The 16,427-nt window shown below is 43.4% G+C and overlaps 1 protein-coding gene across 2 annotated transcripts in view; it reads right to left on the bottom strand.

Moving 5' to 3' along the window:
- Positions 1-16,427, bottom strand: part of LOC142656801 (laminin subunit beta-2-like) — a 67,292-nt gene that overhangs the window by 48,852 nt on the left and 2,013 nt on the right. For both annotated transcript variants that reach the window (XM_075831713.1, XM_075831714.1), the window contains exon 2: positions 15,283-15,426. In XM_075831713.1, coding sequence (XP_075687828.1) covers positions 15,283-15,310 — 28 coding nt within the window. In that variant the 5' untranslated portion in view covers positions 15,311-15,426. The remainder of the gene's footprint in view (positions 1-15,282; positions 15,427-16,427) is intronic.

The following is a 16,427-nucleotide window of genomic DNA, read 5'->3' as shown; positions in this document are numbered from 1 at the left end:
GAAGTATAAGGCCAAGTTCAGACGGGGCAAATTCTGCACCTCAAATCCGCAATTTGTTATCAGTACACTGCTCGTGAATGGGGTTTAACAAAACTCCTATTCACACGTGGATTTAGCAGCTGGAGAGATGAGTGCATTCCCGTGAATTTTACAGTCGATTTTCACTGTCAAATTTGCTACGAAGCTGCATAACTTTTTCCGTCATGTCTGAACGAGGCCTTAGGTCTGTACAGGTTTTCAGTCTTTAAATATAAACAAGAATGTTCCAATTAACTGACAGTAAGCAGAGATGTTGAAAATGGTGAGGAATTGAACCACAAATGATATAATTCCTGCTGCTCCTCCTCTTTCACCGCATGCAGTCTCACACATACACTGAGGAAGAGATCCTGCAGCTGCATCTCCCTCCTCCCCCTCCTTTTTGTCTACTATTACAATTCTTTGGTGACTGTGGAGGTTTCTGGACATTTACAGAGACTCTGCAGGGAGGGAGAGGGAACGTTTCAGCTTTAACAAACCTTTACTTATATATTTGGGGATTAGTAATTCTTCATATAGTCTTGTATAAGAATCATTTCCCTGGTCACCCGGTTAGAATACTCGCGTCCTCCTCACTGGCACCTGCTCCATCCTATTATAGACTCTGCCATGACGTGTCCAGAAAATATCTGAATATGTTCTCAAACCGTCTCATAAAAATAAAAGCGAACCATGTTCATTCCTGTCTCTCCAAAAATACCCACATAGAGCGACCCAGCGACACCTCGGTAGAATGTGTATATATTTAACCACTGCATCCCCAGGCAGGGCCCCTGTGCACCGGCCCCCTATATCTCCCATGTAAAAATTTCTGTGCCACCTCCCTGCAGGACGACATCCCTGCCCGGACAATTTACTTTTTGCTGCATTTCCCATCTAATCATTTCAGAGGAAGAATTTTGATCCTGTCATATATTATATTTTCCAGAGTCATCACTCCCACATTCCAGCTGGAAAATCCCTCTGCGCTCCCACCATCTGACTCACAGTGGACAGGTTTAATGACACCGCTCCGTAACCCTTTAAGGGGGTGACATTATTCGCTGCAGCTCCATTCACCCTGGTAAAAGGCTGGTAGCTGGGACTTGTAGTTCTAGGACAGCTAATCCGCTTAAAGAGGACCTGTCACTATTTTCTCGATATCAAACTCAATATTGTGCAGTGTACGTCTCCACATGGCAATGCCGGAGGTCTATAAATCCGGCAGATCAGAGCCCCGAACTCTTTGCTGTTGCCAATGCAAATTATTTTTGCTGATAAATTCTGAATATTTTGAGACTCAAATTTCCCTTAAACGGGATGTCTGATAAAGAAAACCCATTTTTACATACCATATTTTGATGGAAGTCCTTAATTTGGGACCTCCATCAATTTGCCAGAGTGGAGAACAGCTACAAAGATCATCAACACATCCATGATTTTAAAAAGATAGCCTATTTCAATGGACAGTGTAATATTTTGTTTCACCTGCGGAGGCGCTGCAGGAGAATCGAGTACCTGCTTCCAGGTCACTTGTAGGCCAACCAGCAGGACACCCAGTGATCACATTATTTTCGGGGAACCTTCTAGCAAAAAGTGATTTCTAAATTGCCCAACGATCCAAAATTCCCAATATCTCTTTATAAGGCTCGGAGTGTTGTAAATAATCCAATTCTTGCTCATTTGGCTGATTGACCACTAAACTCTGTTGATCAGGGATCTCCAGCTGCTGTGAAACGACAACTCCCAGTTGGGAATTTTGGTTTTGCCACAGGTTGGAAACCACTGCTGTGGACTGCGGACCTCATGTCTCAAAGCCGTCCCAAAGAAGCCTTGTTGCCTATAGCAACCCATCAGAGTTCAGATTTTCTTGTCTAAATTGTACTGGAAAAATGGAAACGGTGATTGGTTGATATTCCAAATCAGACATAACCTGAAGCTCATGGGCCTCAATGAAAAATCCTTACCAGGGCCCCCCACCTATCATGTGCCATTTAGTGAGGCAGAATAACTTCAGGGCCCGGGGGCAACTTCTACCTATAGCTACTCGCCTGTTACCAACGAGGCCACATTTTTTTTTTACCTCTAGTTATAACATAACTTTATGATTTCACAGTCACTTTCTTTTCAGAACTGGACACTGCGGGCAATGAAAGGGTTAATGGTTTGCTTGTAAAACTCCATTTCCTCCACCAGAAGCTCTGGCGCCCTTCCCGTGTCTTTCGTCTCTCATGGCGCAGTGCTACGGGAAGCACAATGCAGGTCTACAGCCAATCCCGGCCTCCGCTGCTTATCTTTTAATAACATCTTTTGTTACTGTTATTTGGAATAATAAGCATGAACGGTGATTTCCTGTTGAGTTCTTTTGCGCTTTCAGTCGACCTACAACAGATTTCGTCAACGGCTGAACATGCCAACTTTCCAAGCATTTCACATCTGCCCTGTATACATGCTGGTCGTGCGCCCTTATAAAATACCGTTCAATAAAATGCTATTTTATAATCCATTTTTGCATAAGCGCGCCTCTTCCAAATCAATTTTTTGCAGATTTTTTTTTTTTCACTTCTACTATGATATATGGTTATATATACATCCATTATGACAACCACTAATAGGATATAAGGACGTCATCTATTAGCCAGAGTCACTACAAAGAGCAGCTACTTCTCAGGAGGACTCAGCACGACCATTGATTTGAATAGGTTCCATGGAATACCACTTTTCTCCTGTAGTGGCCGCTGCAGGAAAAATGTGCGGTCACTTGTAGCTTCTGCCTGCAATAACAGTTGATCGCTGTGGGTTTCAGCTGCCGGGTCAGCGGCAATCAGCAGGTCTTTATTTAGAAAAGGAACTGTGCTGATGGGACAACCTTTTTAACCCAGGTTGATCAGAATAAGGCTTCGTTCAATTTACCCTACAAGGGAAAAATTACTTGTTCATCACTAGTAGTGATGGTCTCAACTAAGTATACCTTCATAATACAGCATGATGATGAGCATTGCGCCATTTATTTGAAGTCAGAGGCACATGGCGTTACAGTACGGGCCCATAATAGGCTATGGGCGCTGTATTACAGATCCTTACAACGCACAGATACGTAATATGGCCGTGTGCAGGAGCCTTAAGAGAATTCGAGGTGAGAATGACTGGGTTTTACCTCCACTCATTCTCATGTCATTTGCTATTCACCCGGCTGTTCAAAAGGCCCAATTCAGCAAAACGATGGTGGAGCAATTTTTTTTAAATATACTAAGGATAATGGAACCCAATTATATGGGGTGGCATAATCTTTCAGCAGGACGGCTGGTACAAGTGCGTGCCCTTCAATGAGTACAGCTGTCACTACCGCCATGTTGCATGAAGCAGAGAATAATGGAGAAACCCTTTAAATAATAAATGCGCCCTAGGCTGACTGATGACTGATCTATACGCACATTGTGTCCTTGTATCTGGAGATGCTGGAGAAACTAGCGGAGTCCGCACCGAGTGTCCCAACTAGTAGGGATAATAAATTGTATATGTTATGCTGGTCTTCCTGATAGTGAAGATCCAGTTTGTAACCACTTTATACATAATATTAGAGAATTGCTTAACTAACAATCACTAATTATAATTTTTTTATTATTATTATTTGTATTACAAGCTCTTCCTTTATAAACTGAACAAGCTGATTTTAATCTGCAGGACTGTCAAAACTGTCGGGATCTCCTGATGGGACCTGCAGAACAAACATAGAGAATCTGAATTTCTAAGCAGCCAAAGCTAACCCCCTACCAAAAACGGCCTTATGTTAGATGGTCCCTTGTATCGTACCCCCTGTTGGCGCCCCTCCATATGATGTCCTGTTATGCAAAGTACAAATAATTGTACCATAAAGTTGCTTAAAGAGGACCTGTCACCTCTCCTGACATGCGTATTTAAGTAAATAATTATGTTCATCATGAAATAACAATTCTGGAGCATCTTTTCTTAGAACTATACGTTGTACCGTTCCTCTGTTATTCCTCCTAGAACTTTATGAATAAATTGTCACCAGTCGGGGGTGTGTCCCTACACAGACTGACATTCTCCAATCAGTGCAGACAGAGTGAGACTGTAGGGACACACCCCTTTGTAAAAAGGGAATGGTAAAGGCCGTTTGTTAATGTATTCATAAGAAAAGATGTTCTAAGAAAAGATGTTCCAGACTTGTTATTTCATGGGGAATACAAGTATTCACTAAAATAGACATGTCAGAGGAGGTGACAGGTCCTGTTTACATACCAATGCTATACAGTGCTGCCACCACCACCACCACCATACACTGCAAAAATATTATACTGTATAGTAAATAGCAGTGCCACACAATACCCCCATACAGTGCTCATATAATACCACCATATAGTGCTCATATAATACCCCCATATAGGGCTCCTATAATACCAACATACAGTGCTCAAATAATACCACCATACAGTGCTCGTATAATACCACCATACAGTGCTCAAATAATACCACCATACAGTGCTCAAATATTACCACCATACAGTGCTCAAATATTACCACCATACAGTGCTCAAACAATACCACCATACAGTGCTCAAATAATACCACCATACAGTGCTCAACTAATACCACCATACAATGCTCATATAATACCCCCATACAGTGCTCATATAATACCACCATACAGTGCTCAAATAATACCCCCATACAGTGCTCATATAATACCAACATACAGTGCTCATATAATACCACCATACAGTGCTCAAATAATACCACCATACAGTGCTCAAATAATACCACCATACAGTGCTCAAATAATACCCCCATACAGTGCTCAAATAATACCACCATACAGTGCTCAAATAATACCACCATACAGTGCTCAAATAATACCACCATACAGTGCTCAAATAATATCATCATACAGTGCTCAAATAATACCCCCATAGAGTGCTCATATAATACCCCCATACAGTGCTCATATAATACCACTATACAAGGCTCAAATAATACCACCATACAGTGCTCATATAATACCACCATACAGTGCTCATATAATACCACCATACAATGCTCATATAATACCACCATACAGTGCTCATATAATACCACCATACAGTTCTCATATAATACCACCATACAGTGCTCATATAATACCACTATACAAGGCTCAAATAATACCACCATACAGTGCTCATATAATACCACCATACAGTGCTCATATAATACCCCCATACAGTGCTCATATAATACCACTATACAAGGCTCAAATAATACCACCATACAGTGCTCATATAATACCACCATACAGTGCTCATATAATACCACCATACAATGCTCATATAATACCACCATACAATGCTCATATAATACCACCATACAGTGCTCATATAATACCACCATACAGTGCTCATATAATACCACCATACAATGCTCATATAATACCACCATACAGTGCTCATATAATACCACCATACAGTGCTCAAATATTACCACCATACAGTGCTCATATAATACCACCATACAGTGCTCATATAATACCACCATACACTGCTCATATAATACCACCATACAATGCTCATATAATACCACCATACAGTGCTCATATAATACCACCATACAATGCTCATATAATACCACCATACAATGCTCATATAATACCACCATACAGTGACCAAAGTGCAGCAGAGATAATTGTATATTAGGAGTTTGGCTAAACTGTAAGGGGGGTGTGTCTGTCGACAAACTGTTGTCTGTTTCCTGTAAGAACCAGGTGAAATTATACATTCAATTTTTTATTGGGACATGTAGATATTATTTGATTTTCAATTGTTCACACACAAAGAGCATGGTCACTTACTGAAACGGGCAGGTAAAAACACTACCTCCTAGATTTTCAATTGTTGGACAATTTATATTTTAAGAAGCTGAGATATAGAAGACTAGTTACCAAATCTCCGCTCTATTATCCATCATCAGGTGTAAAAGTTAAAATGAAGATCGCAAGTCATACGATGGGAACAAAGACCGTGTCAAGTGTTTCACAAAATCACCCTTATGCTTTGATTCAGGGAAGGCTTCAGAAAGACTTATTACATTGATCTGCATTTGTTGTGCAGTTGAACGCAATCTATTGTCCACTGTTATCAGCCATTTCTTGCTGGGGAGAGGCTAAATGTAGTGTTCTTCAATTGGATGATAATCAGGATGTGCAAAAAAATCCCTGCCCCCATAATCGCAACATTTTGTCACATATCTGCAGTACGGAAAATCCTCCACATGCCGTAACTTCCATATATGTGACTTATAATCAACCGCTGCTATTATAACGCTGCTGCACTATTATAACTTTAGATCTGCGTGCCCCTTTAATAAACCAGGCTCGCTGAGCATCATGGGGGATAGCGTTCAGCAGCAGCTGGATAGATGGGGGCAGCCAACCCTATGACTAGATCCAAACCCAGCACATTCCTCCTGACTAAACCGTAATACTATTATAATTTAGTGATATCAGGAAAATGATGTTACAGTACAAATATGTAGCCTGGCGCAATGTTACTCCAGCTGCAAGGGCTGCGGAACAGGGATATAATTGTTCATGGCATCCATACGATGGGAAGAATGGGACTTCGGTGCCAGCGCGTTCTGTAATGTTATCGCGAGCCGCATCTGTATTCAGACCCCCAGGATAACGCGCTTTATATCCTTTATCATTTCTATATGTCACTTATATCAGTCCGGATCTACTTTATAGTTCTGTCAAGATAAATATAACAGAACTATAGTCCGGTGTTACCAGGAATATTCCAATAATCTGCCACTGGATAGTCCAGAACGCCTGCTGGTTTGGCACGCACCCTAATACATGGGAAGGTGGAAGTAAGGACTATGCTGGATTATGGGAATGCTTGAAGGAAATGCTTTACAGATTTGGAATTCCCGTTTCAGGACCCCCAACATTCCAAAAAAAAATCTCAGAATTTTTTTTTTGTATTGCTAGAACAGTAATGGGAACACGTTATGCTCCTCTCTATGCCAACAGGTGTAATTGTCCAAATTATGTCGTTGTTTTAAGGCCATGAGACTCCATCTCTGTTTCGGACACTCAACAGCTAAGATATCACACCTATGATGTCATCAGTGATGTCATCAGTGATGTCATTAAACTTTTATAAACACAATGTCATTTGTAAGATTCTTCATACTATCAGATGTAACAGTCCCTGACTCTCTGTCCCTATTTGTGACATGAGATTGGAAAACTAGAAACATCGCCACACTTGTCTACGGGCCGTGTCTGGTATTGCAGCTCAGACTCATCCACTTGAATACTACAATACAGGACCAAGTCCACGTACAAGTGTGGCGCTTTTTCTAGGAAAAGATGACCCTTGCTTCTAAACTCATACATTCTTTTATGATGTCATCACCTGCGGCTGTCAGGGCATGCTGGGAGTTGTAGTTTTACAACAGCTGGAAAGCCACAGGTTGTAGACCAGCTGTGATTTTTGTAAGGTTTGCGTAATAAGCACTGATCGGACTCATACATTTATAGTTCAATGCTTATTTAGGAGCCATTAACAGATGATGTGTCTTATTATAGCAGCAGGACAGACTTTACTAAGATCCCGTCCTCCGCACCGCAGCTCTGAAACGATCGGAGAAACAGAGACGTCCGGAAGTCACTGATGTATAATAGACTGGTCAAGGGTATTTGCACCGTTAAACATCTTCTGATGTATCATTGAGATATAGGAGATGTTACTGCTGGGGGTCTGTATCGGTGTATATATATATCTGTACTGTATATTTATATGTATATTTACCTATTTATATATGGAGCTTTGTGTGTCTGTGTATCTCAGGACTGGGGTCCCCAAAAAAGAGAAAACCCCCATAGACTCCAGGCAGGTAAGTCTTCTGCAAAGCCGGGAGTCTTTTTGACTGGAGAATAGCGCCAGGAGTGGAGGTGGCATATGAAAGAATCAATGGCTGGCACAGTTACTGGGGGCATTCTGGCGTTGTTTACATGGGCACTCTCACAATGTTTATTAGGAGCCTCTATGGCAGGCACTATTAGTGAGGGCACTCTGGCGTAGATTACCAGGGTCATTCCGGCACTGTTTTTTGGGACACTCTATGACTGGCGCTATTTTCGAGCACATTCTGGCTGGCACTGTTGTTGGGGGCACACTGGCAGGATTTACAGAGGCACTCCAACATTGTTTTTGGGGCACTGTCTGGATGGCAATCTTTATGGGGCACTCTCTGGATAGTACGAATTAATGGGGCACTCTAGCACTGTTTATGTCGACCCTGGATGACAATGTTTATGGGCACACTCTAAATGAAACTATTAATAGGGGCACTGTGGCACTGTTTATGGGGGTACTGGCCGGGTATGTTTATGGAGTTCTCTGGCGCTTGTAATTGAGGCACTATCTAACTGGCAATTTCTAAGGGAGCGCTGTATACTGGGGCACTCCCTGGTTGACAATTTTTATGGGGGCTGAGTCAGGCTGGTATTGTATATGGAGGCACCATGGCTCTGTTAGTGATGTGACATTAATAAGGGGGTAATGTGTCTGTCAAGTATTTGAGGGTAGGATCCATGCGCTTCATTAGAATTCGCCCTGAAGGCAGTTCTTGAAAGTTGGCATCTATGATGTACGTATATGTGTGTGCAGATGTATGCATGTGAGTAAAACCTTGGCCGAGGGGACCCCAAATTTGCTATGGGCCCCATGATTTAACCTCTGGAGGATGTCCTCATTAGTTGCGGCCAGTTTTACACAAAGTCTTCTTATTCTGAGGCGATAAACAATATATCACAGAATTTACCTTTCTAATGCAATTCTCTAATTTGGAGAAAAAAGTGAACGTCAGCGGAGACGGCACAAGGAGCGGTTTGTTTCTCTATATCGGGGAGGGGGTCTGGTTGTGTACACTGTTCCTTCAGTAGGTGGAGGGAGCTGAGACACAGAAGAAGCATTTACGTGGGGGAACTGAGCGAGTCTCACCTCCTTCAAGAAAAACAGCAATTGTTAAATCAATGGATCTACACATCACGTGCGGCGGCGAGGAAACGCCATTACTCAATCCACGTTCACCATTTCAATACATTAGACTAGTCAACCTACAACATAAGATGACTGACATCACAGCTGGCCAGGGGCATTGCTAGAAACAGGCACCAAGGGACCTAAATCATGTGGCACAGACTGGTTGCTAGGGACACGCTGCCTGACAACCTCATACAAAAGTCAGTAGTTAGGCAGTGTATATATAGCAACAATTCTATATCAAATGACTCAAAAACCAATGTCGTATGTATGATAGAGGCAGGCCATGCAGTTGCGATAGGGCCCTTGGAGATTGGGGGTCCGGCGTTGGTTGGTTCTATCCCATTTGCGATTGGATGGTGACTCCCCTATGCAGAGGAACTACAGTATTAGGCTCTGTCCACATCTACGCCGGAGCTTCTGTCATGGTTTCTGTCAAATTTAACAACAAGAATAGTGCAGCATATAGCGCTATTCTTGCCGTCAAAATGACGGACTCCATTATAAGTTAATGGGGTCTGTCAGGCGCCTTTGGGATCCGTTTTGAATGGAAGCCACAACGAAGTTGTAAACATAGCCTAAGCGAACAAGGTGGTGGAGAATTGGCCCGTGGGTGGTTGAAAGGGCGTGGAAGGGGAAAATAAACACCAGGCCCTTCTGTACTGGGTGGCAAACCCGGGTACAATCATGGGGACCCAGTTTCTTCTTCGAGGTATGCCACCGCTCAGAGCGAGATCTCCGCTGTACTGAGAGGGAGAGAGTAGTTGGTCAGCAGTCATTCCATATCAATTGGATAATCATTATGATTGAGCCTAATTCGTTGAATCCAGACATTTATAATCTGGCGCAATAGTCCTCTGCCGGACTAGGCGTGAAATCGTCCAATGGTCATGAAACTCTCCAAGCAGCCTGGCAGAATTTTCTGCATATGGTTTCCCATAACAATTCGGCATTGGAAGTTTAGAACAAGTACAATAGACTCTGAAATCTAGACGTGTTGCAGATATCTCTAGACCTCCATCTTCATCTTACCTCCAATGTTGTGAAAACTGCATTGAGAAATAGTGTGCATACAATGTACTGTTATGTACAGAATATCCCCCTGCAGAGCTGCATGCCTGGACTGGAGCAAAACCTTACATCTTTTTGTCTCTTTTAATGAGGTATTTAACTGGTTCCCAGTCTCATTCAAACACCTGTGCCAGCTTCCATCAAAGCCAAGAATGTGGTGATCCCTGTGCCTCTTCCATGGCCCCTGGGAACCGGTAACAGACCTTGTCTGGGTATAAAAATTGCTATTTGTGTTTATTATTGCTGGTGGAGTCACTGTGTACATACATTACATTACTTATCCTGAGTTACAGCCTGTATTATACTCCAGAGCTGCACTCACTATTCTGCTGGTGGAGTCACTGTGTACATACATTACATTACTTATCCTGTACTGATCCTGAGTTACAGCCTGTATTATACTCCAGAGCTGCACTCACTATTCTGCTGGTGGAGTCACTGTGTACAAACATTACATTACTTATCCTGTACTGATCCTGAGTTACATCCTGTATTATACTCCAGAGCTGCACTCACTATTCTGCTGGTGGAGTCACTGTGTACATACATTACATTACTTATCCTGTACTGATCCTGAGTTACATCCTGTATTATACTCCAGAGCTGCACTCACTATTCTGCTGGTGGAGTCACTGTGTACATACATTACATTACTTATCCTGTACTGATCCTGAGTTATATCCTGTATTATACTGCAGAGCTGCGCTCACTATTCTGCTTGTGGAGTCACTGTGTACATACATTACATTACTTATCCTGTACTGATTCTGAGTTACATCCTGTATTATACTCCAGAGCTGCACACACTATTCTGCTTGTGGAGTCACTGTGTACATACATTACATTACTTATCCTGTACTGATCCTGAGTTACAGCCTGTATTATACTCCAGAGCTGCACTCACTATTCTGCTGGTGGAGTCACTGTGTACATACATTACATTACTCATCTTGTACTGATCCTGAGCCTGCTCCTATTATGCAATGGGGGAGTTAGTATCCTTGACATCCGATTACTATACAGTGTGTCTGGTGTAAGAACGACATCAAAATGAAAATCAGCAGAGAAAGCCCTGTGCAGACACTGAACCAGCAGAGAATACTAGGATATTTCAGCTTTGAAGTCTGCATAATTGTGACTGCAGCTCTGAAGTATAATACAGTCTGTAAGGCTGGGTTCACACGAGCGTGGCGTTTTTGCGCGCGCAAAAACCACTTGACAGCTCCGTGTGGCAGCAGCATATGGTGCGCGGCTGCGTGGTTTTCACGCAGCCGCCATCATTATGACACTCCATTTGGATGTTTGTAAACAGAAAAGCACGTGGTGCTTTTCTGTTTACATTCATCCTTTTCACAGCTGTTGCGCGAATCACGCAGTTCGCACGGAAGTGCTTCCGTGCGGCATGCGTGGTTTTCACGCACCCATCGACTACAATGGGTGCGTGATTCGCGCAAAACGGCGAAAGAACGGACATGTCGTGACTTTTTTTCAGCGCACTCACGCGGAGTAAAAATCACGCACATGTCCGCACTGCCCCACAGACTAATATAGGTCCGTGCGACGCGCGTGAAAATCACGCGCGTTGCACGGACGGAATTTCCGTTCGTCTGAATAAAGCCTAACTTAGCATCAGGACAAGGTAAGTAATACAAGTTCATGTTACTGTGCATGTCAGTTAAAGGGGTTGATTAGAATTAGACTAACATTGCTGCTTTTGTCGGTGGTATTGCAGCTCAGCCACAGCATTTAAATGGAGATGAGTTGCAATACTAGACACAACCCATGGGCAGGTGTGGTGCTGTTTCTAGGAGAATGCAGTCATGTTTTTTTTTAACCCTGAACAAACCCTATAGTATATTCTATTAATTTAGGCGCTATTAATTTTAGACTAATTTAAGAACAGATATTTGCCACTCACTGGACACATTAAAAAAGTGTCTAGAACAGGAGGATGTAGCTTAGCGGGGAAGGGGGTGCACCAAACGTGACCGCAACACATACCGCCCCTTTAAAATGGCTGCCAGTGGGAAAGAGGTCATAATCCTTTATAGCCAATCAGATATCGGCTTTCATCAATCTGACGACGCTAATTCGTGGCACACGGCTTGATCGCATTAGTTCCGTTGCTATTTGCAGGATATAACTAAACAAAAGGTTTAAAAAAATGACAACATAAAGAAGAAAGAAAACTTTGCAGCTCGTAAACTGAGAACTGATGTGGTTTTATTCTTAGTATTCGGCGCTGGGCAATTATCCTGAAGAAATCACGTGTGGAGACAACGCACATAACTCCAGAAGCAGATGCTCGGCGGTCGGGGACGCCGGTGGGTGGAAAGTGTCTCACTAATGATGTGTTTTCTTTCCAAACCTCTGGGAACAATATTATATAAATCACTTTTTGGAGCCCCTTTCCCTGTGTCATGAGCCTCACCACAGGAAGAGATATGGCGGCTTCCTGCAAAGTTTTATCCATTGTCCAGGAGAAGAAAAAAAAGAGAGAAAAGTTGTTTTTGCAATTTTCCATATAGTAAAAAATAACTTGTGATCGCCAAGTTCCAGGATTAGGAGGCCTGCCGATCCCACTGGTATTTGCAAAAGCTAAACTGGGCGTAAAATAAGCAAAATATGAGTGTCCTGGGGGCGAAAGGCAGAAAGGCTCAGAAAAGGGGGAGAATAGCATAAATCAAAAAGGTGCACCCCCTATTTTAGGATGGTAGAAACGGGTGATTCTCAACCCCCACATTCCATGAAAGATTGGCCAATTTTGCCCTTTTTTGTCTGTTTAGCGTTGAGGGTACCTGAGGGGGCAAGTTTACACAATCCTTTGGAATTTGTCTGTTCCCAAACTGAGGCCAGTCTGAACTGGGGCCCTGTTCCACAGGGGCCACATAGTATCTGCACAGGCTGCCTCTATGATGCCTATGGGTTTTCAAAAGTAGGGCTCTACCGTAAAGTTTCCGAAATCTCCATCCAATAGTAAAGGGAGTTTGGCAATGTTACGCCCCCTTTGGTAATGGATGGGACTACCAACTGTCATGTCCCTGTCTGCGGGCCGTCGGGTTCACTCACCTCCTGACGGCCGCAGCCATGGGTCTGCGAGCGATGGCCCCAGTCTCCTTCTCAGGAAACGCCAGCGCTCACTTCCACTCACCTCGGCCCCGTAGGGTGCGTGCGCACGCTCGTGCCCACTCTTAAAGGGCAGCGCGCGCACAGGACTTTAATGTGAAATCAGCCCATGAGTGCCCTGGACTATAAGAGGGGCTTCCATGCCTGAGCGTTGTTTGTCGTATCCTAGTTTGTCTAAGCAAATGGTCTCCTAGTGTTCCCCGTTCCTGTATCTCGTGCTATCCTGGTCAAGTGCCGTGCAGAGCTGTAGGCGTGCTGTGCTGTATACCACGCCTGTCCTGCTACACCACACCTGACGTCTACCTGCTGCCTAGTCCCAGCCTAGCCTGTCTTGCTACTGTCCGAGCTGCCACAGGTACCCTATACGAACTATGGACTGTGACCTGCGCCCTGTTGGCCAGCTGCCAGACCGCCAATGCGGTACGGCCCAGTGGGTCCACGAATCCTACGTGACACCGACTCATAGGCTCCTAACAATGTTATCTTCTGACATATCCTTTTAAGTAATACTTATCAGAGGTTTCAAGAACGCTTCTACGGTGACAACCAATATGGCTGCCATTACAGCTCCCGCATTGGATGTCAACCCTCACCCCTAAATGACAAATCTGCACATTATATAGGGAGGTGTCCTTGCTGCAGAATTGCAGTTTTAGGGCTTATTCACGCGAGCGTGGAGAAACTCGTCCATTTTTCACATCCGAGTTTCACCCGTGTGGGACACGTTTTCCTGGATCCTCATGGACTTGAGTCTATGGAGGGATCGGTGAAAACGGAAGAAAATAGGACATGTTCTATTTTTCAATGTACCCTTCACACGGTCTATTGAAACAACGTTCGTGTGAATAAGCCCTAAATGTGATATATTTGCCATTCAGGAGCCTGGGAAACGGGTGCGACCGCCTCTTTTTCTATGTACGCCTACTATAGCCTTATATGCTTTTTATCTTTGTACATGTTTCGACTCTTTACGGAACTTCTGGTGCTCATGTTAAATTTAAAAAATCAAATAATATCATGTAGAAAAAATGCAGAATAGAATTTTTAACAGCTTGACAGACGAGAACGACTCGAAAACTTTCAAGGATATTTACTGGTGCAGTCTCTTTCTCTTAAAGGGGTTGTCTAGTCACGGACAACTGATAACCTATCCACAGGATAGGTCATCAGTATATGATCGGTGGGGGTCCGACACCCAGACCCTGCACCGATCAGCTGCTCCGGCTGCCTCCGGATGTTATACAGGGTATGCAGGAGTCGGCGCCGGAAGCAGATGGCTCCGACCACTGAATAGCGGCCGTGCTACAGAACATCAACTCTGCTCCTATTCACTTGAATACGGTACTGCAGCTTGGCCGCTATTTGGTGACCGGAGCCATCTCCTTCTAGCATGGACATCCGGTGCCTAGGGGCAGCCGGAGCAGCTGATCAATGTGGGGTCCGGGTATTGGACCTCCACCGATCATATACTGATGAGCTATCCTGTGCATGGGTCATGAGTTGTCCAAGCCTGGAAGTATAGTTCAGCGGTGACATCACTGCAGGAGGAAGTAGCTTACTTCTCCTCCTACTTGAGTTTAATATAAATCGATATAGTTACAGCCTGAGACATAAGGTAAGATATAGGATCGGTGTTGGATTGGGGTTCCCTGAGCCAACCAAATAATTCTGAGGTCCCCCCTCCATCTATACAGAACATGTGAACGCCCACTTTTAGTTCCATCGTAGACTTTGGAGTCATCATTGTACACACAGGACAGGTTATTTGTGGCTCATCCCATAAGAAATAGACCCGAGTGGCCCATAGTGGCTCGAAAATCACCTGCAAATGGGATTGTCTTCTGCTGGACCTTTGGGACCCATTATTATGTAAGAGCCTGGGGCCCCAAAGGATACAATCGTTTTCACGACCCTGTGTGGGATTTTTAATAAACACTGACCTGAGTTTGGTTATGATTTTGGAAATTTCTGGAAAAATCCTTTAAGAAAATGTAGCTAATTCATTATAAGTGCGACATACCGGTTATTATAATGACGGCCGGCAGCATGGTGGACAGGACCAGGGCAGTTCTCAGCCACCTGGGGAATACGTTGTGTTGTTTCACTCAGGATAAGTTTATAGAAGCCGCGTCTGCTCCAACAGATTTCAGTAAATATGGCAGCGCTGAAAGAAAGACGGAATTAATCGTGAATTTGGCTCAGACGACCGTCAACCACTGCAAAGAAAATATTGTTCTGCGCTTGTGATCAACCATTGGCTGCGATTCTGGAATAAACTACAGATAAAATATAAAATCGTGGACTGTTGCCCATAGCAACCAATCAGATGCAAGATTTTTTTTGGGGGGGGGGGGGTAAGATAGAGAACGAAAATTGTGATCTGATTGGTTACTATGGAGAATGGCGTCCCTTTTTGCGTTAGTGTTTATACATAAATCCCGCCCCCTATAAGCCTCATATGTAAGATGACAGTTGCCCTTAGCAACAGACCACATTTACTAGTGCAGTTTAGAAAAGGAAAGATAAAGTCTGATTGGTTGCTATGGGTAACAAGGACATGGTTATATATATATATATGTATGAGGCCTATTAATGTATATTGGGTTAATTGGGAGGGTCCTAAAAATTGTCACAGTTGATGAGCGACATTTTGTGAAGCCCCAATGATCCCTATGGGTGGGTTGACACGCTATGAATCGCAAATTTATTCTGGAAATTAGAATAAACCACACCCCTTTTGTGGTGCGATTTTGCGGGACAATTGGCTCGTATATGTAAATGACCTGGAGCCGATGTTATCAATCGACCATAATCGCCATGTTAAAAAATTCGACCAGATCGGCCCCGTGGCGTTGTTAGAGGACGTCTGCATAGGAATGAATATAGTAGAATCATTTGTATCTAATCGAAAAATCGCGTCAACACTGCGGCAACCAATACGATGGATTCCTATATTTTCAAAAATGTAATTTGCATTGGAATCTGATTGGTTGCTCATAAAGTTCCATTTTTACCAAGATTGTCCCGCAAACCAGATCACAATGGGTGTGTGGTTTATGCAAATTTATGTTAAAACCCCCTTTTGGGGAGGAGCTTAACTGTCCTACGACATGGGATTCAAATGTTGGTTTTTATGGGTGACTTTTTTTTTATAATGTAAATCAG

The sequence above is a fragment of the Rhinoderma darwinii genome, chromosome 7, assembly GCF_050947455.1.
Source record: "Rhinoderma darwinii isolate aRhiDar2 chromosome 7, aRhiDar2.hap1, whole genome shotgun sequence".
Taxonomy (NCBI): Eukaryota; Metazoa; Chordata; class Amphibia; order Anura; family Rhinodermatidae; genus Rhinoderma; species Rhinoderma darwinii.
Note: the sequence above shows the minus strand (reverse complement) of the source record. Positions and strands in the feature narration are given on the sequence as shown.